A 27190-nucleotide genomic window follows, 5' to 3' on the forward strand; every position below is an offset into this window, starting at 1 on the left:
TTTTTTAGCCATCATTTCCATCTCTAACTATTACCTCTAATTGTTCTGAGTGCAAAGAACAATGACTAATGTCACACAACGGACAGAGAAGTCTTTGGTGTGCAGGTTGAAATTAAAAAGTAAGATGGCGGCTGTCAATGGAGAAATAACTGGAACAGAAGCAGTGTTATAGTTACTAAGTATGTATTAATTGGTGTTTATTAACTGAATATTTGACCTTTTATGTTTTAGTACACATTTAGTAAAGTGTGGATTTGTATTGATTTTTAATATTACATTTACTTCTGTACCAGCCTCTTTTCCTATATATGACACCATGAGTGGCTTAGTGTATTTGCTTTGTCTCTTGTCTTACATTCTAGCCACACAGAGAGTTCGTTGTTTCCAGGAAATTGGTCAACTCATAGATCAGAATTGTGCAAAGGAGCAATAAATGCAACCATTTCCAGATTTGGTTGTCCCCTGTACATGCATAATTTCAAGCTATATTTTGAAAGCAATGTTAAAAAAAAAAATGTAATGCAATTTTTTACATTGGCATTAAAAAAGACTACACAGCTACAAAGTTCTCCCATCGTTCAGTCAGAGAAGTACCTAGATTATATAAAATGTAATGTATTCTAATCAGCCATTGTGTAATGATATAAAACAAAGCAATGCTGGCCGATGTTTAGTACACATTCTTTTGTTTTTGTATTTTTCTGCTCTGAGAATGGGGTTATGATTATTACATAAATATGAAAGTATTGGGACCCAAAGAGATCAACTAGTCATCACGCTTAAAAGTGAAATTGTCGTTAATCCAACCATTGCATAATGTATAACTTGTTTCTTCAAACTTGCCCATTTCATTGTGAGCATAAACAAGAAAATAACTTTCAAACCCTTGTTGGCACTGATATTTCACAGTGGGAATTATAACACACACTTTTCTTATAAAAATGATTCCCACACACAGACAAATGTCCGTGTTTAATGAAACTTTATATATCATTTTACCTGCACTGCTCCACTACTACAGCTGGAGGCTATTGCATTGCTTTATAAATGATAGAAATCATAGATGTGCCAGCTCAGGGCAACACAAAGCCCCCACCTTCCAACAAAAACCATGCCCTCTCCTTGTCCCCAAAGGTTGAGGCAAATCAATGGCATATAGGGCAAGTGTAGGAACTACACATTGTACATCTACTACAATATGACTTAATCTGCTTGTCATAATTGCTGATACGTTCATAGGATGTTTTATACTAGTGCCACATACCTATAATATAGAATAGAATGTGTGTGTATTTATATAAAAAATATATGTATGTATATGTGTATGTATGTATGTATGTATATATATATATATATATATATATATATATCTTCCTTTCGTTTCTTTAGTGGCATGTGTTTGTATTAATTTTGGCTCAAGCTATACAGTAATTTTTTTAGAATCTCAGGGGAGCTTATACAGTCAATACTGATTAATTGTAGCAAATGATCATTAAACATACGCAACAATATTTAGTATACAGTATTATAGAGTTGGGATAAATCTTGTATGATCACACAATGCTCTATCGGTGATTATTTGTTACAACTTGCTAACTTTATAGCGTACCCTATAGTAAACAATTTGTTTGTGTGAATTGTGTATTGGGTACACAGTTATTTATTAGATGCAGCAGATTGACTTTGCTCCGCATCTTTTGATCAAGAGTTGTTTTGCTTCCTGGTGGTGTGGACACATTTTTATCCTGTCAGGATGCCTTGTGTCTCCGTTTGGTATTTCCTTGTACATTTTGAATGCGGTACCTTTAACTATATGTGCAGGATCTTGTTCGTTAAGCAACCTTTTTTTTTTTTGGTGTGTTAATTTTTGAATGCCTAATAAAGAATTATTCAAGAATTTTTTTTCTTAGTTTTGAATATTACAGGGATAGTTTAAATCTCCAATTTTTTTTTATTGCTGTCTATATTCGTATTGGTGGAATTTCTTTTATTTCCCTTTGTTCCATGCCATAAAAAGAGCACAGCATAGGTAAAGGTTTGGAAATGTTTCTAATGTTGCTGAAAGTCCCAGGTTTTAGCTGACTTTTTTTTGCCATACTGATTTATGAAGCTAATGTGCTGTCAAGGTATACCAGTGATAAAAAGAATATTTAGCCATTTCTAAATTTGCACTGTCCTCACTGGGAAACTCTGTAGTAAATGATGAAATGTGTAAGAAGTTAGTGAGTGGGGAATTAATAAAAATCCTAACAGATTTTTTGCATGTTGTGTTCTGTTAGGAAGATTTCTCTTCAAATTTTGTCCCAGAGATTTAATAGGTAAAGAAAGGAAAATTCCCTTAACTGAAAGCAAATATTTTTCTTAGAGGGTTGTCACTAGAACAGGTTTCCCAGATAGAGGATTTCATTCTACGTTTTTTTCTGATGACAACTCCAAATTTTGGATTCCACATCACTTTCTGCCTTCCTTCCTAGCAGGAATACTGAGAACATTTGGAAATTTAGAACACTTAGAAATGAGAAAAAGTTGTATTATATTATGAATAATATTTTTTGAATAATATGATAATGTAATATCACTAATAATTTGTTCTCAGACGACACAGCTCCGATTCATTCTATCTACTTCTTAGCCACTCAGAGTAGAAGTGAAATCATCATCCAGCCACAGTGGTGGATTTAGGAGTGTGCTGACCCTGTGCAAGTGTGATTATACAACAATAGGATGGTATTTACTGTGTTGCCTGAGGGGTTTGTTAGCACTCATTTGAGTCCCCTGTCTACTGATAGTTTCATCTTTTGTCAGCTTCAATGGGCTAAACTATGGAAAAGAACATCACGGTGTGGGTACTGTATCTTCCTGATTTATTATTTGCAGTATTAATGCTTTGAGTATGATTTGCATGTGAGCTCTATTATGTGCTTGATACTATGTTCTGTGGTTACCTGTTTGATTGTGCTAAGTTGCCTGGGGTCATCAAGATTTTGTATACCTGCAATGCTGTGCACATCTAGTGCTTCGTTTTAAAGGCTAGTATTTTAGTTTTGCTGAATGCCAGAATGCAAACAGCATACAATTTTGAAATAAACCATCTGGAGAACCAGATCTCCACTGATGAGAAATCTGCAGACCTGCTGTGGACAATCAGATGGGGCTGTACCATACAAAGATGGGTTTAGACCCTCAAACCATCCAGGTGAACTGGCGTCAGAAAAGACAGGTCACTGTTGGAGTATCTAAGGCTTACAAACCCAGGGACTGACTCAGCTTGTTTCTCAAATATCAATTTTAGGTGTATTATTACTTATAAGTGAGTCTTTGGCACTTAAAACTAGGTTGCAGGTATTTTACTAAAGGGAATATTGTGGAGTGGACCAAATTGTGTAACTCATTTAGGTCGCTGTCTCTATGGAAAAAGTTGTCTTTGTGCTTGGACACTGCAGTATGACCACTCCCCGGTTGCTTTTTGTATTACAGACGCTGACAGACTAGATGAAAACATGTTTATCCAGAATGCTGTCTGCTGCATGTCTACTGCTTTCTTGGTTGAATATTCTCTTTAAACATAATTAGTCAATTTTCCCCATTTACTCTTCTGTATACTGCACCTTAGATACTTGCTTAAGAAAGTACAATAGTATTTTTTTTCTCTTAGTAAAGGAAATGTAGTAACATTCAGGCACAAACAGGCAATTACTGCTAAGGCTTGTGCCAGGGGCTTTGATGATTCTAACTTCATTGCTTTATTTTACATTAGTCACACACTTGAATAACAATTTATATGTCCCAAAAGTGCCTTGTATGGTATAAGTGGCAGATTCAGGAGTCATGAACACAGTCGTGAATTAAACACTAACTCTTCCATATCTTCTGCTCCCCTATTTTTTTGTTTTTACTTTAAATGGAATTAAACATGTAGAGCCAGGGGAGGAATTCAGTCCTTTTCAAGTGACCACCCATCAATTTTTATACTATTTTAATTGATGTAATGTTATATCTTATTACTAGCTTGATATCATTGTGCAGTGTTGGTTGGGTAGAGACAGCATACACCGAACATGTCATGTTCTGCATATTTTGTGTCTGGCCATCATCACCCCACACCATGCTATTACACTGCTTGTGTCCTGGAATGTAAGTGATTAGCTATCAGATGGTAATTCTGCCAAAAAGAATCCAGACTGCTATGCTGGGGACAACCAACATGAGTAATCACCTTCAAATGGGGCCAGGGCTACGTATACGTAATTGTGCAATGCAACAATACATGCATGCATTTTTATTTTTGTTAACATGCAGTATTAAAGAAGTCTTGCAAGAAACTTAAAGATTTCCATCATTAGCCTCTTTCTAAAAATTCTATATACCTGACTGCCTCTGGTTCTGGACTTTCAAAGTCACATTAGGACATTGAGGCTAGGTACACACGTGCACTAATTATTGTTAGAAACTAAGGACCTTTCGTTTGATAATCATTAATAAAAAATGTGCACAACAACGCAGATGAACGAGGAATGTCGCCTGAAATGGTCGGCCGTCTCGGCGAATCTGATTGCGCGACGATCGTTCACTATCTATTGTGTGTAAGGTCGTTCAGTGATTGTGGATTGTTCTCCTGTACATGACACTTTCTGTACATGTCTACATTCTCCTTTACATGTCACTTCCTGCATCGCTCAAACAATTGTATCTAGCATGTGTACATTATTGGTGGATTATATTTGAACGATCGTATAATTACAGCATGTACAGAATTGTGCACAATATAATTGTTCAAAAAAATTGTGCATAATCGTTGATCGGTCGTTAATCATTTGTTTTCTAAAGACAATTATTGGAGGTGTGTACGTAGCCTTAGTCTCCAGATCATTATTAAAACCAGGGAATGGGCATTTCTACATAGTATGTCATCAGTGGCAGTATCCATACATTTATAAATATATCTTTTGAATGCGAAGGTAGTGAATCCATTTATGTGCTCAGTAGTGTGTCCGGTGTAGAACCTTGGATTGTAACTAGAAAACTAGATATTACATGCATCCAAGGTCATCTTGTAGCATAAGTGTTCTTCTTGTCTTGTAGCCATAGATATCTCAGGAATGCCTTTATCTTTAGTCACAATAGTATTGTAATTCTTTAATGACAAAAAATGGCCCGTGGTGATCATTGCATCAGTTGCATAAACCATGTGTTATACCGTACTTTTGTTTTCTCACAGTGACAATGCTTTCACCAGACAGTTTTGTGTCTGCAAGGGCATTGTTTAGTTGCAGACATCATTTTCTGTCATTGACTTCCAAGCTGTGCATTATTTTGCTGTCTCTCAAAACTGCTCTCAAAAGCAGATGATCTCTTTGATAAATAACTATCTGGCATTTTGAATTATATCATCCGTAAATATATTACAGGAAAGGGTGCCTAAAGAATTGGCAAATTTTGTTTTGAACCTTTATCATTGGTCATCAGCCTAAGTACAAACCATCGCTCAATGGCCAAGAGATGTTTGTTTGTGTATCATATAAGGATAAAAACATTGTTGATGCATCATACCTTTTCTTTCATTGCACCCTATGTAATATAGAGGTGTCTACCCACTGAGGCAGTTTTTCTTTTGAAATCTCCACTAAAGAAATTAAAATGTATCTATAAGAATATTTATAGATATAAATTCATGTGTGTATTTGTTTGAAATGGCTATATATTTTCCCCCTACAACTAGCATCAGTTACTGAACCTGCTTATTTTATGGGCTTCCTCATGTTTTGCACAACAGCACTCGGACCACAAGAAGGAGAAGCAGCACTATATGCCAGCTAAGCTCTGCTGCACGCAGGTGTTTTGCCAGGAGGAGAGAGCAGATCTAATGGTGTAATATGGTCTTTCAGGGCCCTTATTGTCCAATCAGCTGGCAGTGGTTGAGGAGGTAACGCTAATATATTTCTAAACTGTGACAGAGAAAATAAAATAAGTAAATCTATATCCTATATATTGCATATGAATATTTAATATTTTCATTGTGCAGCCAGGAGTGTCAATCCTTTATCTGCAGCTTTTTATCAAGCTGACATTACTGTATGCCCTGAATAGCCTGAATATTCTCTGAATTGTGATCTCTAATCATTCAGGTCTATTATTATGACACACAAACAGCTTAATAAATCAGAGTATGGATACAACATATCCAATTTATCTTATCCCAGATCTTATGGTATTGATTATTGTTTAAAAAAATATTAAAATATAATTTGGTCTGGTTCTAATGCTAATAAGTCTACTGTAGTTTTTTAAGTTGGAAAGGAGACCGCATGGGCAAATGCAGCTCCATATTCATCAAACTACAGAGCACCTTGTGTTCTGACACCTTTCTCTAATAGCAAGTAGTAAGAAATAGATGGATAGTATCCTCAAGCGTTGAGTACCCATGACCCTGTTACTGTTTCCTTGCAGTACTCTTGGTAGGTACTAATCACTGCATGCTGGGAACACCACAAAAGACATACTTTTAGGGAGATGCTATAATCTAGGTAATACAAGCTCCCCCGTGTCAAAGTTACTTATATTCATTCATTTTACATTTTATCTGTTATCTGTTATCCAACACATACCCATCAAGAACATCACATCACTTCCTGCCTAATGCCTTCCACCCCTGTGCATTAATGTTTTGGCTGATATACAGATCTGGTGAAACCATTGTCACTGTTGACATTAAGGGTTGGCATATCTTATCTAACAGAACCCTATTTATCAATAAAGCATTGAAGCAACAAAATATCTGGGCAAGGCAGTTCCTGCAAAAAAGACAACATGGTATACTTATGACTTTAATAGTCTGTGTCTCCTATCCTCTCTTTATTCCTCCTTTCTTTGGTATTTAACACTATATTATATTATTAATATTATTGCCCTGTACTGTGGTTCCTTCCATCAATTCATTACATCCCTGCTGACTCCTACATTAATGTAGATTTAGTTGACTGGCACCACAATGTGCGGTTCGGGACACAGACATCCAACATTCCCAGCACTGTTGAATGCTGAAACGTCTGAAGAATGCTGCCGTGCTGAAATGAAAGAGAAGTAGGAGACTTGGGCTTGTTGAAGTAGTGAGCATATAATGTTTTCTTTGTAAGGAACTGCTTTACGTGATGTTTGCTGCTACAACTGCATTAAGATGTTTAGTGGTCTAGCCTACATGGAAAACTTGGGTCTCCTTGCTTTAGGAAAGAAGAGTCACCCTACCTATTAGGACTATTGTGATATCTAGTTGCAGAATTTAGATTCATAAACACCAAATGCACTTTAACAGTAGAAATTCCCTAATGGTCTTGCTGTTACCTTGCACATTTTCATAAATCATTATTGCTGGTTAGTAAGCTGCTTTCCTGGCTCCACAGCAGCTTTGATGCAACTTAACTTGCTTAAAATAAATATTGGGTACTTTTGGCAAACTGTTATTGTTTGTGAATATAATGTTACAGTCTGAAATTCCCTTATTATCCTGGGCCTCTTGACTTGGAAAGAACGGCTATTTAGCTGCAACACACTATTGGAAAAGATATAAACAGAAAGCAAATCCGTGAAGAACAGTACAGACACGGAAACATTGCCAGATGTAGACTCCCTGGGTGTATGGTTCTTTCCAGTTTCTAAAGCAGAACTGTCACCCTTTAAAACAGCTGCCATTGAGTTTTTTACCAGGGCCAGGTAAAGGGCCGCACACCAGGACTCCTGATATCAAATAAATTAAGTGCTAATACAGGCCATTTCTAAACCATCTGTAATAAACTTTGATTCTTGACAGCAGAGATGGCTTGTGTTGGGGTTTAGAAGGCACTATACTGACTTTCCTTTGGAATCTAAATCCTCATAATCCTCTTACTTTTCATATGTTCCCTCTTGCTGGTTTAACTTACAAGTAATTATCTGCTGGTCGTCCTTCTGCTTCACAAAAAAACCCACTATCTTTTTGTAACCATGCTCAATTTTACAGGAAGGTCCTTTTTTCCTTAGCAACAGAAAGAAATATGATTATCCTAGGAGATTGTAGAATAATAATGATAAATGGTAATTACTATTTCTCTATAAATATGGAATCTTTTATAAAGCACTCAGGGATTTTGTTGGCAGTTCATATGAGCTTGAAGAATGAAGAGAACTGGATTAGCCAAGGCTAGACTTGGCCATGTTGTTTCGTTTTATAATGCAAAGAGGATGCTGAAATATCCACAATGCTAAAGTGGAACAAATTGCTTTAGTTAAGCTGCTGTATCATTCTTGCAACCTTGATAAATGGTTCTTGCGTGTTTGGACAAACAAGTGATCATTTGCACCTTGGATTATTTTACTTTTAAATGGTATGAATTGATCGAAGTGTTTTAGCATGATACAGCATTAATTAGTTAAGTAAACTTTATAACAGATTTGAATACATTTGGACCCCAGAGCATTTGAACAGGATGTAAACCAGAAGTTGTGTACACTGCTTCATTTTTCTAAATCACATGCATTTTTTATTTCACATTTGCATGTAATTAAACAAGCGCGGATGACAGTTTCAGGCAACGCTGCCCTTTTTTAAGCTCTTCAAGTCCTACAGAATAATATCAACAAGCTTTAGATCAGAGAATAGAAAGTATGTTTTTCGCTTACCATACTAACTATTGTACACAATGCCCTGTTTCTCTATGGTCCTAAAGATAAAAAGGTAAAAAGATAAAGATAGCATTAAGAACCTATTTAGATTTGTGGTTGACAGCAGCATTCTAACATAGGTTCAACCTCACTCCAAACCTCTCCCATTCAACTGAAAGGGAGTGATGGGAACAATTTTGTGAACATGTTTGCAAGTTGCTGCCGCAGATTGACGCACTATTCCTGAAAGTGACGAGTAGCTTCTGGCCACACAGTTGCTTTTCTTCCTGCACCTCAACCTCATTCAACTGCATTAAAAGTGGTTGCCCTACTCTGCAGTCGAACACAAAATAGTTGAAAAGGTAGCTGGGAGCTGCTAGCAGCATGGGTTTTCAAATGCTGGTCTGAAAGGGGCATAAGGATATTAATGTAGTTTTGTATTTCAATGGAAAACATCTGATCCATCATTTTGCAAGTAGGAAGAACGTAGGGTCTCAAAAGAATTCGATCCCTTAGTTCAAACTGATGCATAGTACAAGAGCTGTATTTTATATAAATATATATACCAAAATCAATGGATCTGAGGCAAGAAGAATTGTAGTTTCCTCTCATCCTGGATCCATGTTCCGGATCTGTTTAGAAGCATTCTATCTTGGATACATCTAAGATTGTTCTAAAACTTTTCTCACCTATTCTGTTTATCAGTCACTCCTGCATCCTCTGTTTCTTCTTATCTTTGTGCCTTTCCCTGTGTGGCTGAGATCAGTTTAGGATGTGTTTTAAGATGCATTTATGTTGACTTGTAAGGAAGAATAGAAGTAATACAATTGATGCAACAAAAATTCCACTTTCTAGTTTATTTCCAAGGTTTAGATTTTGCATTCCACATCTGCTAAAAATGCTCCACAGACAGATGACAGAAGCAAAACACAAAATGCCTGTGTACGCTGGCCTATACTCAATAGAAACTATTGAAGAATGGTAAACTATTATAATGTTCAAAAGTGAAAATATGAGTCATTCCTTTATGTCTTTTATTTCCTGAATCGTCTCCCAACATAGAAGGGACACCATAGACATCTGACAACATAAACCACATGGCAGGCTAATTCCGATTACTTGATGGTCTTGATAAAGCTGAATATTAATCCCCTGTAAAACATACTTTATTTGAGACCCAATGATGTTAAAGGTCAGTCATAGCTGGGTTTAGGACCTGCATTATGCAAATATCAAAATGGTTTAATAAGTGAGTGTTTGCACACAGACTTCGATAAATAATGTCCCACGTGCTTTACCTTCATAGAAAATGAAATTTAGCTCATGAGGGTTGAGTCAGGACAGAAGGTGGAAAAAAAAGGGTTGGATGATGCTACCTGTCCTCCATTCAGGCAAAGGGGTGTGCTCTATCTGACTTGTTGCAGCTTCTAAAGCTCACAGTGTGAGAAATCAATGTAAGCAATTTCAGCAGGTCTGTACAACACTGCAAGGTAAAGCTACAGTCCTGCTTTAATTATAAACTACAGATATCAACAATAATTTTTCTTAGACTATTTCATCTATATATATAAACTTGGATGTGTGTGTGTGTGTGTGTGTGTGTGTGTATGTTCCACCATCACTCCAAAATGCATAGAGACATTTCAACCAAACTTGCCATGTGAGTGCACCAGTCATCTTTGTACAGCGCTGTGGTATATGTCAGAGCTATATTTGGATGTATGCGTTATATAGATGTGTGTATGTGATCACTCGGAAACGCATAGAGACATTTCAACCATGAGACCTTATAATATATTATAATACTATAATATAAGATTGCAATAAAGAAATACCCGGGCAACGCCAGGTAATCAGGTAGTGCTTTGATATTTTCTAGATAAATATTCTATTAAATGGTGCATTATATGCAAATCCCTTTGTCCATTAATTGTTTTTGTTGTGAGGTGAGCCTCTAGCAGCTTCTGTCTGTGCTGAGTAAGAAAATGCATTGGCCTGTGTCCCGAATCAGGATGCGGGCAATGCTGAACACTTGTTTTTGGAACAATTGCCTTATTTAGATGGTGTGAACTTGTGTTACCCCCCGGCATGACGTCTGTTAGGACACAGTTGATGTTTACAAAAACATCTTTGTGAGGAACAGCAGCAGTGATACAATATAAAAATTATAACTATAACACAGGGAGGGTAGACTGGGTAGTAACTGGTTTCTAACATCAGTTCTTTTATGGCGTGGGCGGATGTGTGGAGCGTAGTGTGAGAGTGAGATTCTATGTCATTATCACTTGTGATAATGATATTTGGCAGAAATGTATTTTGTGGCAGCAAGGCACAAAGAAGTGTGGGTATTATTCTGGATGGACCTTCATAACCGAAAGGTACCGAAATCTACAATAAGCAGGCAATTTGTGGTCTGTTGTGTAATGAAGCTGTGTTTAACTGCTTTATTTTAGAGAAACATTATCTACTGTGATTTTGCATGTGGCAGATTCTTTTTTATTGGCTATGTTATGGATTAGTTTCCAAGCACAGGTCCTCAGGTACTCTATCTGTTGAAGGTTTCCTTTAGTGAAGGTATATATGATAATAACTGATACTTTAATGTTATTCAACCCTTCTTCATCGGCAGCTTAAATTTTATTGTGGTACCAATATTGTCCTGATTGCAGGGAGAGAAAATGGAAACACCCAACTTCTATTCTGCCGTTATCTACAACCCCTCTGATGGGAGGGGAGGTTTCTGACTTGAAAGGTTGCATTACCCATTGTTATTGGTCTTCAGTTTGTCCCGTAGGAAGACCTTGTAGACTGTCTATAGAAGCATAGCTTCCCCTGTAACAGAAGGGTCTCAATTTAAAATGACATTTTTTCAATTGCTTTTCAAAGTCAAATGTTTCACAAGTGGACAGACTGTATGTAGCAAAAATAAACCACTCCAAATGCATGTTATGCGATTAAACAATGCCTATCAACAAGACTGGAGAAGATACACTTTCATCAGTGAAACTGGGCGATCCGGCAAACCTGTCATTTGCTGTTTGTTAGCAAATGTTTTCATTCCTGGACCACATTCATTCCACATTTGCTGTGTCACTGATGAAAGTGTATCCTCTCCAGCCTGGTAGAGCTTTAATAAATCAGAGCCATTGATTGGGCTAGAAGATAACATTTGTATTATATGAAGTCTATTTCTGTTCCTAGATAGATTGATAACCTGTTTTCTGGCTGCCTTCTATTGCAATAATAAATTCTTCAGTCAGCTCCAGATTGCTTGCCACATTGAGACTGGTAATTATCACGGATACAATGTGGTTATAAAGTACAACACACTACACAGGCTGTCCTAGATTTCAGAAACTCCCCCGAATGTTATTCAGTGAATGTTGTGCATATCACTTCGTAGCACACTCCTATATTTAAAACAATGTCCAATGTATGTACAGAATAGTTTTATTGCAGGGGATAAATTGGAAGACATGATGCTTAATAAACAGTCTGTTGTGTTCTACAGAGGAATTACATTTGAGGCTAATACGGTATCAGAGAGACATTGAAAGGTGTAAAAAAAAACATTTATAGTCTGTACAGAAATTAATGACAAATACACCAACCAGTATTATGTGAACAACGGTTTAGTTGTTCCTGACTTCTTCAAATAGTTATGAATACCACTACACATGCATACACCACACAAACTGAATCCACTACAATACTACAATACATTTTTTTAAATATATAGATATTCTAAAGCAGACCAAAAACCTGATTTTGTAAACAGTGTTCCTATTACCTATTTTGTTCTATTTTTCACAGTATAATACTGTGTCCAGAGCACTGTATATAAAAATTGTACACAGTTTTAAACCCCCACGACATCAAGCACCAGTTAGAAACTGATATTTTAATATTTGGTTAATCCTACAAAACTGATCCATCTGACAGTTTCTAATATCTCTTGGTGACTCTAATGTGATCTCCGCTTCAGTTCCTGAGTCTGCACATTAAGAGAGAACGAATCATGCTTTTAGAATACAGAATGGAAAAATCACCAGGTGTCTTGAAACAAAGTTGTGAATTTTTTCAAGGAAATTTATTTTTGTGAGATTCCAAAGCATGTTAAAAGCTGACTTTGCTTGCTGAGATCCACCAATAACTAAAATTATATATTTGATGGACTGATTGTACCATAAATTTGCATGCATGCATGCATGCACAAAAATAATCTCTATTCATAGATAGATGTCCCAATTTTGGAATTGTCTCCATAGAAATTTAATGGAGAACCTGTTTGGTTAGGAAACATTTTGACATAACATACAGTAAAGATATGGCAGTAATAAGGATAAGTGAGTATGTTACTTCTTAGGGTAAGGGGGTCATTTAAAGGGTAACTGTATTAAAAATTCAAATATTCTTTAGGGTTTAAACCAACAAGTGTACAAGCTGTGTTTGACCTGCTGTGCTTGTACTTTAAATCATCTTTGCACATTCTGCGTTCAGTGAAAGGAACACAAATAAACTAGACCCCTAAACCTCAATGTGTACTAGTCAATATGGTTTTGCTGATTATGAATTGAGGTATAATCCAAACACACATGCACAAGGTCCCTTGACATCAGCCCCTAAGCAAGAAAACCAGAAAAAGCTTTTTTTTCAACTCTTATGTTATTCTTTAATTGTTTGTTCATTCTTTTCAGTGCAATGAACATAGCCTACAATCAGCCTTGATTGTAGGCTATGACCTTGAACTTAATAAAATAATTGCATTTGTTGCTTGCCAAATGTAATATATATATATATATATTAGCTTATGGTTTTTTTAATCACCTTTTGTATACATTCTTTGTTAATTGATGGAATATTTGCTTCCTGTCTTACAGCAGTCCGACATAAGTGCAAGTTACTTGAGAGCTGCCAGGGCTGGTAACCTAGAAAAGGCCCTTGATTATTTGAAAAATGGAGTAGACATCAACGTTTGCAACCAGGTAAAGTCTTCTTATTTTAAACAGAAAATACTGAACTCGTGTAAACATTATATATCCTATTAGGAGGTTCAGAAACCTTATGGAGATCAGGGGCTGTGCAGATGGACTTTGGACTTGTGTCAATGGCTTCAGTTTGAGCTTCTAAGAATGATCTGAAATCATTGTCAAGCACATACCTACACTGACCTGTTTTTATAGATTTTATGGCTTGTAAACTAAACTTGCTTGAAGAATAACCTATTCACATAGCCACTATCATTTAAATTATATATTTTTTAAGTACAAGCATATTTATATCTAGGTGAATGTATCTTGTGTATTCATCACCCTTGATACTTTTTTTTATCTATATACATCTATTTTTTAATTTATTGTGTACATAGAACAAAAACCTAAATTACAGATCACAGAATACAGATTACAAGACCAGACAATTTCCTATCTCCTTTCCTTTAGATTTTGCAGACCTATATGGATTTTGATTTAGTGGTAAGCAGCTGAAAAGGCAGTGTCTGGCTTTCTCGGTAGGAAGCACAGCATGCTCTGCGACTTAATTGTTAAAACTACCGTGTGCTAAATGTGTAAAGATTTTGTATAAGTAATTACAAATTTTACAAAGGAATAGTTAAAGCAATGTGTCAAGATTTAAATAAGAATAAACATAAAAAACATGAAAGTTTTATAGTTACCATTCTAAATGTAAATTCCATATATTTCTGGTATTTTCTGGTTTATTATATGCGTAGGTATAATTCTCATTGTTTTGTGTATTCATAGAATGGGCTGAATGCTCTCCATCTTGCATCCAAAGAAGGGCATGTAGAAATAGTTTCGGAACTCATTCAACGAGGCGCTGATGTTGACGCATCTACAAAGGTTGGTTTTTTATATCACAGAACACATATATTTCTCAATTCTCTCATACCAGGATTTGTTTAGGGCAAGACCTACTATTACCAAAGTTTTATCGGGGGTCCTCACCCTTTTCTTATTGTTCTTTTCTGTGCCAACTCCATTATGCTATTTGTATCACTTACAGCTTACATCATCTATAATTAATGCAGTGGTCGCTTTTTTTTTTTTGGATAAATGAATATTTTGTATTTTCACACCAAAGACCTTACTGCATGTTTTAAGGACTCTTGCACACAATTCATAACTGGTGTTTTCTGTAAATAAAGGATCCTGTGTGCACCCCCTTTTCCTCCACACATAGGCACACCATACACACGCATGATAAGAAATCCCTCTGCTTAGAAGTTATTATGGTGACCCAAAATGTTCTACAGTAGCATGTATCGAAAAGGTCACTGGAGAAAACCAGGAACATGTGTGGCTCTCCCCCACATCCTTTTATTAAAAAAATCCTCTGCATGTTCAGTGACCAAAAAATGTTCCTCAAATAGGGTGAAGCAGATTACGCATATAATATGCCTTTGTTTTCTTCATATTTACATTGTGGTTGTCCTGTACATCACTGAGATTCATTTTTTAACATAATGTGTGGCCTTAGTTATAGTATATAAATAATCTAGACTCTGCTATATAGCAAAAAAATGTTTAAATAAAATAAATTGTGTTTTTGTGGATATATTAGGTGTGATCAATAGTAATGCCTAAAAAGTCCCATAAAGGCCCATATAGAACCATTTACAAAGTTTCTCCACCATACATGAATGAAAACACTGTTTATTTATTGTCAAAACCACTTTGAATTGCACCTTGTGTAATGAGCTTACCACCAAATCCACCTTTGGGTGATAATTTCATTTGGGTGTTAAAGTATAGTGGGACCACAGTAACTAACAAGTATATTTTCTGATATGTCCAGCAACTTCTTCGGTGCTTGTGTAATGATATAGTGTCTGAAGAATGCTGCAAAGTCCTATGAAGCTGAACATGATGGAGGATCTGGGTTGTCTGGTTTCTGGTGATTGAGGCCAATATGAGTAACTGTCACTCATAGCTATGCATATCATATATGGTGTCCTTATATTTCTGGAATCTACTTTCTGCCCACGCCTTGTAATAGTAAAATAGTACATTAGTTGTGACCTGTTCCTCTGGTACAGGTAGAGATTCATAATTAACATTACGGTTTCTGTAGGCTGTTTAGTTTAAAAATTTACATGTTGCACTTGCTGTGTCTTTTGCCACTCTTTTTATTGTTTTATCAAAAGAAAATTAAATGTACTTTATCTATAATACCAAATGTATTTCTTGTTTTACTTCTGTTTTGCAGAAAGGCAACACTGCTCTTCACATAGCATCCTTAGCAGGACAAGCGGAAGTAGTGAAAGTTTTGGTAACAAATGGCGCTAATGTTAATGCACAGTCCCAGGTAAAAACTGCATTACTCTGCCCTTGTGTTCACCTAATAATGTGTAAATGAATCACAGTTTTGGCAGCATGCGTGAACCCAAATGAGTGAACCCAACATTCTGTAAACAGCTTCATATGGACAATTCAGATTATAGTTAGGAACTGGCAAACAAGAGCATTTTTTTGAACAAGAAACAAATTGTGGTGAAGACATTGGTGCCCACATCCGATCCCCAGAATTTAGTTTGAGGGCTCTATATGTAATTTTTCATGTCTGTCTCACATGTCTGGTGTTCTCTGCTACCCTTTTGGATATTTCATTAGCTTGCTATTTGTGGTCATTTTACTCCGTTTCTGTACTGAGAGATTTTGTGATGGGATTGCTGAATATTACATGCTGTGCAGCAGGAGCATTACACAGAGACCAGGAATAAATGCTGCTACAAAGAAGGATTCATGCAGCTGAGCCTGAAATAACAATTTATGCACAGACAAATTCTGAGATTGTACCTATGTATCTTCTGTATAGTTGTGCAAACTGCATTGTTACATGGTCAGAATAGATAATGAGAAGAGTGTACAGTCAGCCTCATTTCTCTTCCTGAAAAAGGTACCTAATAGAGCCTAATAAAAAAGCAAAAAATGTTTTTATAACACAAACCAATCCAAATATTACCAATGGCCAATGACTACTGTAAAAGTTACTAAGATTTCAGTGGACATTTTTTAAATTTCTGTTGTTTATTTGGATGTCACCTCCATCTCTTTGCTTATGACAGATGTCTAAGAGATCTCTATCTCCTTATGACAGATGTCTAAGAGGAACCATATTTACATGAGGGTGAACTCCGTATATCATAAGAAGCATCCCACACCTACAAAGCTCATTAATTTACATGAGCAGCAGTCTTTCTATATACTTGGACAGTAAAAAATCTAAAAAGGAGCTAACCACACATGTTGCAATATGACCATAAGTGTGGACCTACCTAAAGTATTTATTCAATTCATATCTAATCTGGCAGGTCAATGCATTGCATATATATTAATAGAGCTATCAAGATCTAAAATGTAAAATGTCTAGAATGTACAGTCACATTTATTTCACAGTTTTTTTAACCAGATTTGACATTGCTTGATGTGGGCTAGATGCTAAAAATGTAAAATCTAACATGGTAACAAGAGATTTTAGTATAGCTGGTCAGGTTTGAAAACCAGGAACAAAAGCTCATCCTCTCAGTTTTATAGATGATTAGTAAAAAATAAAGCGGAGAATGAAAGAGACTGGCAGTTGGCAGAAACAGAGTGGAAAGGGGTGATGGTTGAAGATAATGAAAAAGATGGCAGCATATGAAAGCAAAGCATCAGTGGGTGTTAGTCGTGCATGCTCACAAATCACCACAAAGCTGCTTCTCTGGCATACCCCTATGATCCAGCATCCTTTATCTAATTAGTGAAGACATGGTTTGCATTTTAAAAGACCTTTAACCAATCCAGCAGCTGAAAATGTTAAAAGGTAACAGTCATAACTTTTGTTTGGAAGAATTGTAACTTTTTACAATTTTCTATGTTATCAGCAGTGTTAACTGTACATGAATACATAAATTGTAAGAAAAAGAGATAAAGATTTACTAGATTAGGTTACTTCTTTCCTAGTTTAGGTTATGTTATACCCTATCTTCAGATAATAGGAGTTGATATTCCTGGAGGTGTTTGCAACATAGAACATGATTTGGCATTATTGTAAGATTGATCATCAAAACAAAACTGCATTTCATTGTTTCTAGATGCAACATAATGCATTTAGTGAAAAAAAATCCTCCAATAGGCCATATATAGAGGGAAAATAGTTGGGGTGTTTATTTCAGATGATTGGAAAATGAGCAACCATAGGGAAAGCAAATACAATTTTGAGGTGTGTCACTGTAACAAATAACAAGCAGGAAGAGGAGTTCATGATTCCCTTCTTTAAAACTAATTTAGAATACCATGTGCAGTTTTGAAGTCCTTTAAAATATATATTGTTTAGACAAGTCCAGAGACAGTCAACAAACATAGCAAATGGTCTAAAAGATAAAAAAATATTAGGAGAGCCTGAATAGATGTACTGTCTTAAGGAAGAAGGGATAAAGTGGTCATGATTGAAATATTTAAATAGTGGTAAATAAAAATTCAATGTAAATATACAGTTTTCTCCATTAGATATCAGAGTGGGCATTTTTGGAGGGTGACAAAATGTTGCACATACAGATCACCATTGGTTTGCCGTCTGCCAAAATGAGGTCATCATGGCTTCCTTTTCTAGTGTACAGATCACATTCCTCTCTAATATCTTCATTTAAATCTTTCATGGGTGTTCTATACAGGAATTTTCCCACCCTTTTACCTTTTTGTAACCCCTGGAAAAAAGTGTGAAACCTCAGGAAAATGCCAATGTCATTTTTTGGAAAGGGCACAGAGGTCACTGTAATTTGAAGTTCTTCTTTATATTCATTATTAATAAAAAACAAAGCAATAAAAACAATGTATTACTAAGCTTTAAGGATTACTCACATTAGGATAATGACATGCTTACAATTTTTTTTTCTGTCTTTGGACATAATACAGAATAGAAGTATCTATTTGATACATATGCACCCACAAATAAGTTGTATTGTTTTAAAGAAACACCTATAAAGTAAAAAGACTTTTGGAAAATGTAAGTTAGAAAATAAAATCCTATATGTTGGGATTTTTAGGGCATTTTCAAACTGCTTCAAAGAATACTTATAAAAGAAACCTGGATGATGCCCTTGCTGATCTCTTCTTCTAAAAGGTATACTTTTCTGGCTGTGGATCTGGTTCTCTTATTTCAATCACCGAGCTTTCAAACCAGTTCCCCTTGCCTTTCCTGATTTGTGTACTAGTGTACTACTGAAGCCAGAGGGTCAGCATAAAAGGAAACACAACATTTTTAGAAGATTAGCAATGGTATCACCTATATTCTATTCTGACAGCTGCTTTTATGGCAAAGTAGAATGTAATAACTCTAGTTCAACCAATCTTATTTCAAATGCATTTGCTTATAGGGGCTAGAAATGTGAAAATGGTTTTAGTTGGCTGTAACAAGTGTCCTACATTGCTGTTTGCAATACATCGAAAGTGTCAGCTTGTTTAGGAATAATATAAAAGAGCATATGTATCAGCAAAACATGGTATTTCAACAGTTCACAAATAAATTTTGTTCCATTTTCAGAATGGCTTCACGCCACTATATATGGCAGCACAAGAGAACCACTTGGAGGTTGTAAAGTTCTTGCTGGACAATGGGGCAAGTCAAAGTCTTGCTACAGAGGTAAGAGTAATACTTTCTATTGGGGAAAGTCCTAAATATCATACACATGTGCAATGAATATATGATTGTGCAGGATTGCACTGAACAGGCAAGACGTAATCACCATGTACAAAGTACTGGTTTCTGTCTGGAAACATCACCGCTTTAATGCAACAAATCCAACATGTTTAAATGGCCAAGTTCCATAACTATTTCTTTAATGGTTTAAAAAGTGTGTTTAATCTGGGGTTTTGTTTCTCATTATACCCACAGGATGGCTTTACACCTCTGGCAGTCGCTTTACAGCAGGGCCATGACCAAGTTGTGTCTCTTCTTCTGGAAAACGACACAAAAGGAAAGGTTCGCCTTCCGGCACTCCACATCGCTGCCAGGAAGGATGATACCAAAGCTGCAGCACTTCTCCTGCAAAATGACCATAATGCAGATGTGGAATCAAAGGTATGTGAATAGGATATGCATGGAAAGCTCCTTATTGTGCACGCTGTAATAAAATCTGATATCCTTAAGCAAAGCATATTCCTAAAGCATTGCAAAGTTTTCCTTCAGTTCAAAATGTCACTATCCTTGCTTAACCTCAAAATTCCTTTTTTGTATTTTATTTATTTTTATGGGCTCATTTTTTTTCTTTTTGCTATTATAGTTTAAGTATTATCTACCTTTAAGCTGTGCATGTGCCAATACAACTAACTCATATGAATGTATGCACTGCTATGATGCAATAACTTTATAAAATATAACACATATATGGCACAGAGTAGTTTCACATACAGATTTCCACAACATTTTTTTTTAGAGTAGTCTTCTTTTTCTAATCCTGTTTAAGTGTTCATAAAGTAGTTTACTATTAATTTGTCACAAAAAAGATCTCACTATAAACATTGGGTGATCAACGTTTTACTCTGATCCATATTATTCCTCTTGGATTTATAGTTAACAACAACATCACCAGGCACAAACAATAGACTAGTAAGGCTCTCAGCTAGTTGGAACTTTTGTTTCCAGTAGCTTAATTTCTCAGTGTAAAAGTCGGACCTATCTTCTGCACACACATACATTCTCTATTGTAGTTCATAAACATACACATTTACATGGATCTTGGGGTCAAATTAACATAAACATTTATACAACCCTCCATCAACATTCTGTGAAAAATTGAAGACCAATAACTCTTTTTACTACAATTGTATCTTCAATCTAAATAAATATGTTGGTTTTATAGGTTTTAATAAGCACTATATAAAGATTAAAGTGATCTGTCACAAATTTTCCTGTATCCACATTTGAAGATTTCCATTGTACCTGTTCTAAAGATTAGGAACTGTAAAGTTTTGAAAATTCTATTACTTTTAATGTTCTCCCATTAGGTACATTATTCAAAAAAAAAAAAAAAAAACACTGAACATGGCACCAGATAAGATATACTTTACAGGATACATAAGTACATTTTAACAATTCACTTTCATGAAATCCGAGCCTAATGCATTAGGCAAGCAGCCCTCATATATATACCCAGGTCAGAACTCTGTTAAGATTTAGCTCTGACATTCTACACCATTTTGTTAAGCAAAGGTAATTTTCCCATTCACTTAAATAGTTGTTTCATTTAGTTAATAGTTAGTTTATAGTTAAACTATAAATTGATTCTGAATTTCTAAATTCCATTGACCAAGTTTGACCGATATTAAATGTAGAATCAAAAGCACATCAACTGGCAAGGTTGGAAAATTAGATAGATGGTATAAGTATTTGGCTTATATCCGATAAGTGTCTGGTTTTGGTGAACTCTTTTTTTCTTGATTGAATTTAGGAGCATGTGTACATACCCTTAACTTTGCTGCACTTTCCATCTGTTGGACCATTGGTTAATCAACTGATTGAATTGAGCATTATTCATGCTAATAGTCCAGTATACTTGTAAGAGGGTTGTAACGCGTAACGCATAATGCACTAGGAATACCCTGTCAGCTTTCTAAACACATGTACATTTTTTACAGCAACGACAGGCCCCAGTCTATAAGAAAGGCACACTCTAGATACCAATAGACATAAGCTCTGCCCTTTGGCCTCTGCAGATACACACTAACTGACCATTCACAGGGAAAGTGTTGGTGGTATTAGTCGATGCCCATTTTCCTAGTTGTTCACTAATTCCACCCGTATTATAGTAAAAAATGGTGCCCTCTTTGTGAACAAACACTAAAAAATATCTACAACAATCTTGCATATTTGATCTAAGATCTTTCCACATGGTAACTTTGATGTGTGATCTCATGACTACAGTTAGCCCTACCGTTCACTAAAAGATGTTTTGGGCTCAGGAAAACTTTCCCTTGTGTTGCACTATTGGCCAGACTTGATGCTGTGTATTTCACACAAATAGACTCTATTTACCGATCTGACTGCAGATTCTTCTCCCTTGCCCCATTTTATAACTTTGTTATTGCCACTTGCTGGAAAACAGTAATTGACTGGCAGGAAGGCAAACACTGATTTTAAAGACACTACTGAGGAATAAAATACATCCTCTAATAATAGTAATAATCTTTACTAGTATGGATTCATGACTAGTCTGTAAAGCCCTTATAGGCATGTTGTGTACAAATTCCCTGTTTCCTCCTAATTAGCATTCAATGTTCTAATATCCAATTTATTACCTGATTTATCATTTATTTATAATGTTAAAGAGTTTATTTTTGTTAATTATTTACAGGCTTAATGTATTGCAATGTGTGTCTGGATAGTATAGAATTCATACTACAGTGATTTCCACTGAAAAAAAAAATTGTTGTAAAACTGCATGATCCAGCATGCAGAATCACCTGCTAATACTGTGTAATATTAATCATCAGACTCTAAACTCCCCTTCTGTGCCTGCCTTGTGGTCATCCTATGTCCCATACAGTTTTCATAATCCTTTGTCATTCATGTCATCAGTGGAGGACTAACCATTCATTCTTTTCCCCCCTCTTTGCTTCCCAATGTGTAAACGTAGCTGGTGGTGAATAGGACAACAGAGGTATATATATACACACAGTCACTTGCTCATATATTAGCACTGCTGCTGCATTCTCTTTCCCTTTTTATGTGTTGCCTCCTAAGTAGTTATTGTTTTGCTTTAGAAATCAAGGTAGCATGTGCAATAGGAGGCAATCCTGTACATGGGCTGTCTGCGGCTGAGCATTAGAAAAGAGCAGCAGAACTGACATAATGTCATATAATGTCTGCAATGGTCTTGGTAATGTTTGATCAGCATTCATTTAGAGCGGCAGACAGTCCTGGCACACTGCTTCCTAGACTGATTCCTACTAGGCTTCTCTGCATGACACTTGCACTCACCTGGTGTCAGCAAACTGGTGCCCAGAACCTGGATCCTGCAGAACTTCAGTGACGAAGCCTTTAACAACCAGCATGGCTAAACTTTTCTGCTCTTTGGAGATTGCCTTTATTTCTGTGGTTTGAGATATGGATTGAAGGCTCACTGCATGTTTTTTTTCCAAAGTCACTGAATCAATAACAGTCCACGTTTTAGATTTTAAGAGTTTACTTAGATTAGATGAATGTATGTATTTATAAAATTTAGTCTACTATACAAGATAAAAAGCTCATCTCATACAGTACATGAGCCCATCTCTTGCTCTTCCATTTACAAATATTTGTTTTTTTGTAAACCAACTTAAAGGGTCAGTACACACCAAATGTCATGTTTCAACAGTAGATAGCTGAATCAGTGATTTGATTCCTTTGTTTTTTTATAGATTCCAGGAGTAAAATGTCTCTGTAGTGCACTTACCCATAGCGATATCCCCAGCATGTTAATGTTATGTGTAAAGTAGCAAGAATAAGTGTTGTTCCCCTTACTTGTACTATCAATTAGGTTGAGCCACCTCTTAAAATGGCAAAAAAGAAAAGTGAAAAGAAAAGAGGTTTGTGGCTCACAACTTGGTTTAAAGAATAACCTATGTATTTTAGCATATTTAGTGAAACAAATATACATGCGAGTACATACTCGATAAGATATGTGTTAATTGGGTACTATACATATGTGCTCCTAACAACAAAAGAATTAAGCGAAGAAATGAGGGGGACCGTGCTTAAGCTGTATAGAATCCGACGCGTTTCGCTTCTTCAGGGATATGATAGTTAACAAGCTTAGCCATATGTATTTGTAAAAAAAACATTATATAGAGAGAAAATTATATTAAATATGTACAAAAAGGTAAAATCAGCATTGTTGAAAAAGCAACATCTTAGTACATAATATTAGTATTTGTATAAGCTACATACAAAAAATTTACAACTTTCAAGGTGAGGTATATGTTTGGCTTACAATTAGGAAGACAAAATTAAATCAGTTTTTACTTACGTGCTGATGTGGAAAGGACAGAACATGAAGGTACAGTAATGGAATTAGTGACATATAAAGAGTTTGGTTGTAGTGGAGGCTGTATATAGATAAAAATGAATTTATTAGTAGTGAAATTAGCTAAATAGGCAAATTGGGAGTATACTATATAGTATTGGAGCGTACATACCATAGGTAAGACACGCTTAAGGGTACCTATTAGTTAGTTTTTGATCTGTTTTTGAATTTTCCTAATTGTACGTGTGTGCATAGAATGTGTATATGATGTTACAATATACACCTATGTATTTATATATTTATTATTATGCCATGATTACACTATGTATATCACTCTGGCTCATTTCTGGACACTCAGTCCATCCACTTCTGTCTTGGTTATTCTTTAAACCAAGTTGTGAGCTGCAAACCTCTTTTTTTTTTTTTCTTTTCACTTTTCATTCATTAGGTGTTATGTGCAGTTCATTCTATCTGTCAGCTTGGTAAACACAGCGCATTGTAGTGTGTTATGAGGCGGGATACCAGGATTCCAACATGAAAAATGATATTATCACTTTACAGTTTATCCTGATAAAGATCCAGATTATCCTGTTTTGTATATTTTGTAACATAATGTAGAAGACTAGCTAAAATTGTCTTGTTCTGACTTGTATAATATAGAGAAAGCCTAAAACTTTAGTCATGTTCTAACTGATGTCATTTGTAGGGTGATTTTCCTTTACGTGATTTCCAAAGTTTCTCCAAGTGTTAATAAACATCCACTACAGCTAAGTAATACAAAAGTATTGTGGTTAAAAAGCCCCAAAATAAATAAATATGGCAAACACATCAATATGGCATTATGGATGGAGGAATAACACCAACCCAGTTAAACAGAGGAAATCCTGTATGAGCTGGTCCTTTTGAACAGATGAATCTCCATTCTTTCTCGTGGAGAAGTAGCCTATGATGTGTTTCTGCAGTGGACAGTCTCTTCAAAGAAATGAATGGATATTCTTCCACACATATATGAAAAATTAAGTACAATTTATAGCAAGCTATAGAGTAAAGTACGGCTATCTGGGGAGGAATGCCATTTTATAAAAGGTTTGGGGGGCACTCTATTCTATACCATTGGCAGTAAACAACACTCATGACCATTTGGCAAACCACAACAAATGATGCAAATATACGCAAATATATTATAATATGTGATGTGATGCGTTGGCAAATAAAAGTTTTAATTAGGACCCAAAGAAAATAAATGGGGTGCTCTAATGCAGTACACGTGGTATGCTTAAGTAAGCTTAAATGGGCCCTAAGATATTTAGAAATAAGAATGCTATAAATGTATCTATTTACATAAAGGTTGTTAGAAGGAGGTACAAAGTGATATACAATCAATTTATTTCAAATGGAATCCAAAAATTCTGTAAAGGAAATGGTTCTCAATATAATGCAAATCAGGATAATAAATATCCAATGGAATATTTAGTAGTACATTAAAAATGCATAAATAATCAAAAACATTTCTATTGTTTGTATATATAGTGGCAAAGACTTTCCTGATATATTTAAATTGGACTTCACCCTAAATAGCCCCGCTATTACAGCAACACTTTATGTCTTTACTTTCTGAATGACACTAAATGTATTGAACAAAGACTTATACCTAAAGCTTTTAAAATAATATACTACAACTCCCCCAGTTATACCACTTGTTTTTGTTGTTTTTTTCTTATTTTAAATAAGAGGTTAACAATGGCATCCTGCAAATTTCCAATAGCAAAGGTTTCCTTTACTAAACTGAACTTTTCAGCAAGTAAGACAGGTGTGTCACTGCCTGCCTTTGTATTCAGTACATACCTGATCATGTGCGGCCTTTCTTCTTCACAAGGCCATATAAATTACATTTTTTATGTTTGAAGTCAGTATTCACATTTAACATAATGTCAAGTAACCTATTAATTGCAAGCAAAGCTCAAATTAGCTCATTTTGAATAACTTGGTTTGTGTACTGTATGTTAAGAGCTTGTTTTTGATTGATTGCTGTGAGTTGGGCTTACCATGGTCATAAGATAGTAGCCTCAGTGATTGTGAGATTTTGAGTTGCTTCAAAATCTTACATGTAAATGGAATGATTGTTGACAATTCTTTTATGTCACTAACAGATCTTCTGTAAGTCTGGCGAGCATTGTCTTATGTCTATGGGCAGTCTAACTCTTTTGCTATTTGCAGTGTGCTTTTAAATACACCAATTCACAACATGTAATAAACTGAATAAATTAATGGTAAAGCATGCTGGGAATGTCCTGTATTATACAACAGGCTGCATGTTATTTGATCTTAGGATCTGAGCATAGTTCTGCAGACAAAAATAAAGCCAATTTCAGAATGAAGATTCTGTAGTTGCCTACTACAATACAGAGATGAGAATTCTGATTTTTACTTTCAAAAGTCAACTGAAATAACAATAAACTCCAGAATGATTGACATAGCAATTACACACTTATTAGATTTTTCTTTATCAGCAAGAGGGTATTTGTATTTCCAGCCCTGGTGTGTTAGGCTTCACATTTACACCAGATATAGCTAGTCACACAAGTTGTCAGGAGGGTTATATTTTGTAATAAGCATATAGTAGAAGAGAAACTATCAGTCAGTTATTGCTAAATTGCTTTTTGGAATGTGAATGCATTTGGCTTTTGCTTCTGGTTACCTTGATGCTATACCCATAATATTCATAAACTTGACCTTTGTTTTGTTTGCTCTTTCCAGAGTGGCTTTACTCCCCTGCACATAGCTGCGCATTATGGGAACATTAACGTGGCCACCTTACTACTGAGCCGGGGTGCAGCTGTGGATTTTACTGCCAGAGTAAGTCATCACTTTATGATATGTTTGTTAACATCCTGACTGTAAGATTGTTATCTGTAGGTAAATAAATACTATAAATGAGAGAATTACGGTGTCTATAGATGGAAGTTTTCCCTCAAAACAATGTGTGACAAGATCTGCACATCACTACTCCTTGCTTGTTGGAAATCTCTGCCAGTTGTAATGAGTGATGCCCATTCTCATACACCTTCAATGTGATTACCAAAGGAGATGCTTAGCGCTCAGAGCCTCATGTGCAACCCAAACCAACCAATGATGTTAAATGGCTCACTTGACATTTTGGAATAATTGCTGTGGGTTACTCTTTTATCTTAGACAATACATGTGGATGAATTGCCCCAAATGTAGAAATAAATCTATGTATATTTCAGTGGTTTTAGATATACATAGGTGGGCATCAGAAACTGACAATAGTGCTGCAGTTTCTCTTATGAGCACCAAAAACCTCCATATATAACCTCTAGGTTTCCAGGAACTGCATCCTCTACTTGTTCATGTTCTTATACAGGCTTTATAGCAGCTTCTTCCAGTGCACACATAATATTTTAATTTTACATGGAGCTAGAATAAATCAATATAGAATAATAAATTGTTGTTTAAATGATCCTTATTACCACCATGACAGATAAATGAAAGGATAAAAGAACCATGTAGGCATTTTGGTAGCGATATTGATCA

The 27190-nt window shown here is 35.6% G+C and overlaps 1 protein-coding gene across 1 annotated transcript in view; it reads left to right on the forward strand.

Moving 5' to 3' along the window:
• The window catches only part of ANK3 (ankyrin 3), a gene marked incomplete in the record, with an annotated part of 170436 nt that overhangs the window by 32743 nt on the left and 110503 nt on the right, over positions 1-27190 (forward strand). The window contains 7 exon segments of the mRNA XM_072423750.1: positions 13515-13619; positions 14397-14495; positions 15862-15960; positions 19177-19275; positions 19528-19713; positions 22268-22291; positions 26393-26491. Coding sequence (XP_072279851.1) covers positions 13515-13619; positions 14397-14495; positions 15862-15960; positions 19177-19275; positions 19528-19713; positions 22268-22291; positions 26393-26491 — 711 coding nt within the window.

The sequence above is a fragment of the Pyxicephalus adspersus genome, chromosome 10 (assembly GCF_032062135.1).
Source record: "Pyxicephalus adspersus chromosome 10, UCB_Pads_2.0, whole genome shotgun sequence".
In the NCBI taxonomy this organism is placed as follows: domain Eukaryota; kingdom Metazoa; phylum Chordata; class Amphibia; order Anura; family Pyxicephalidae; genus Pyxicephalus; species Pyxicephalus adspersus.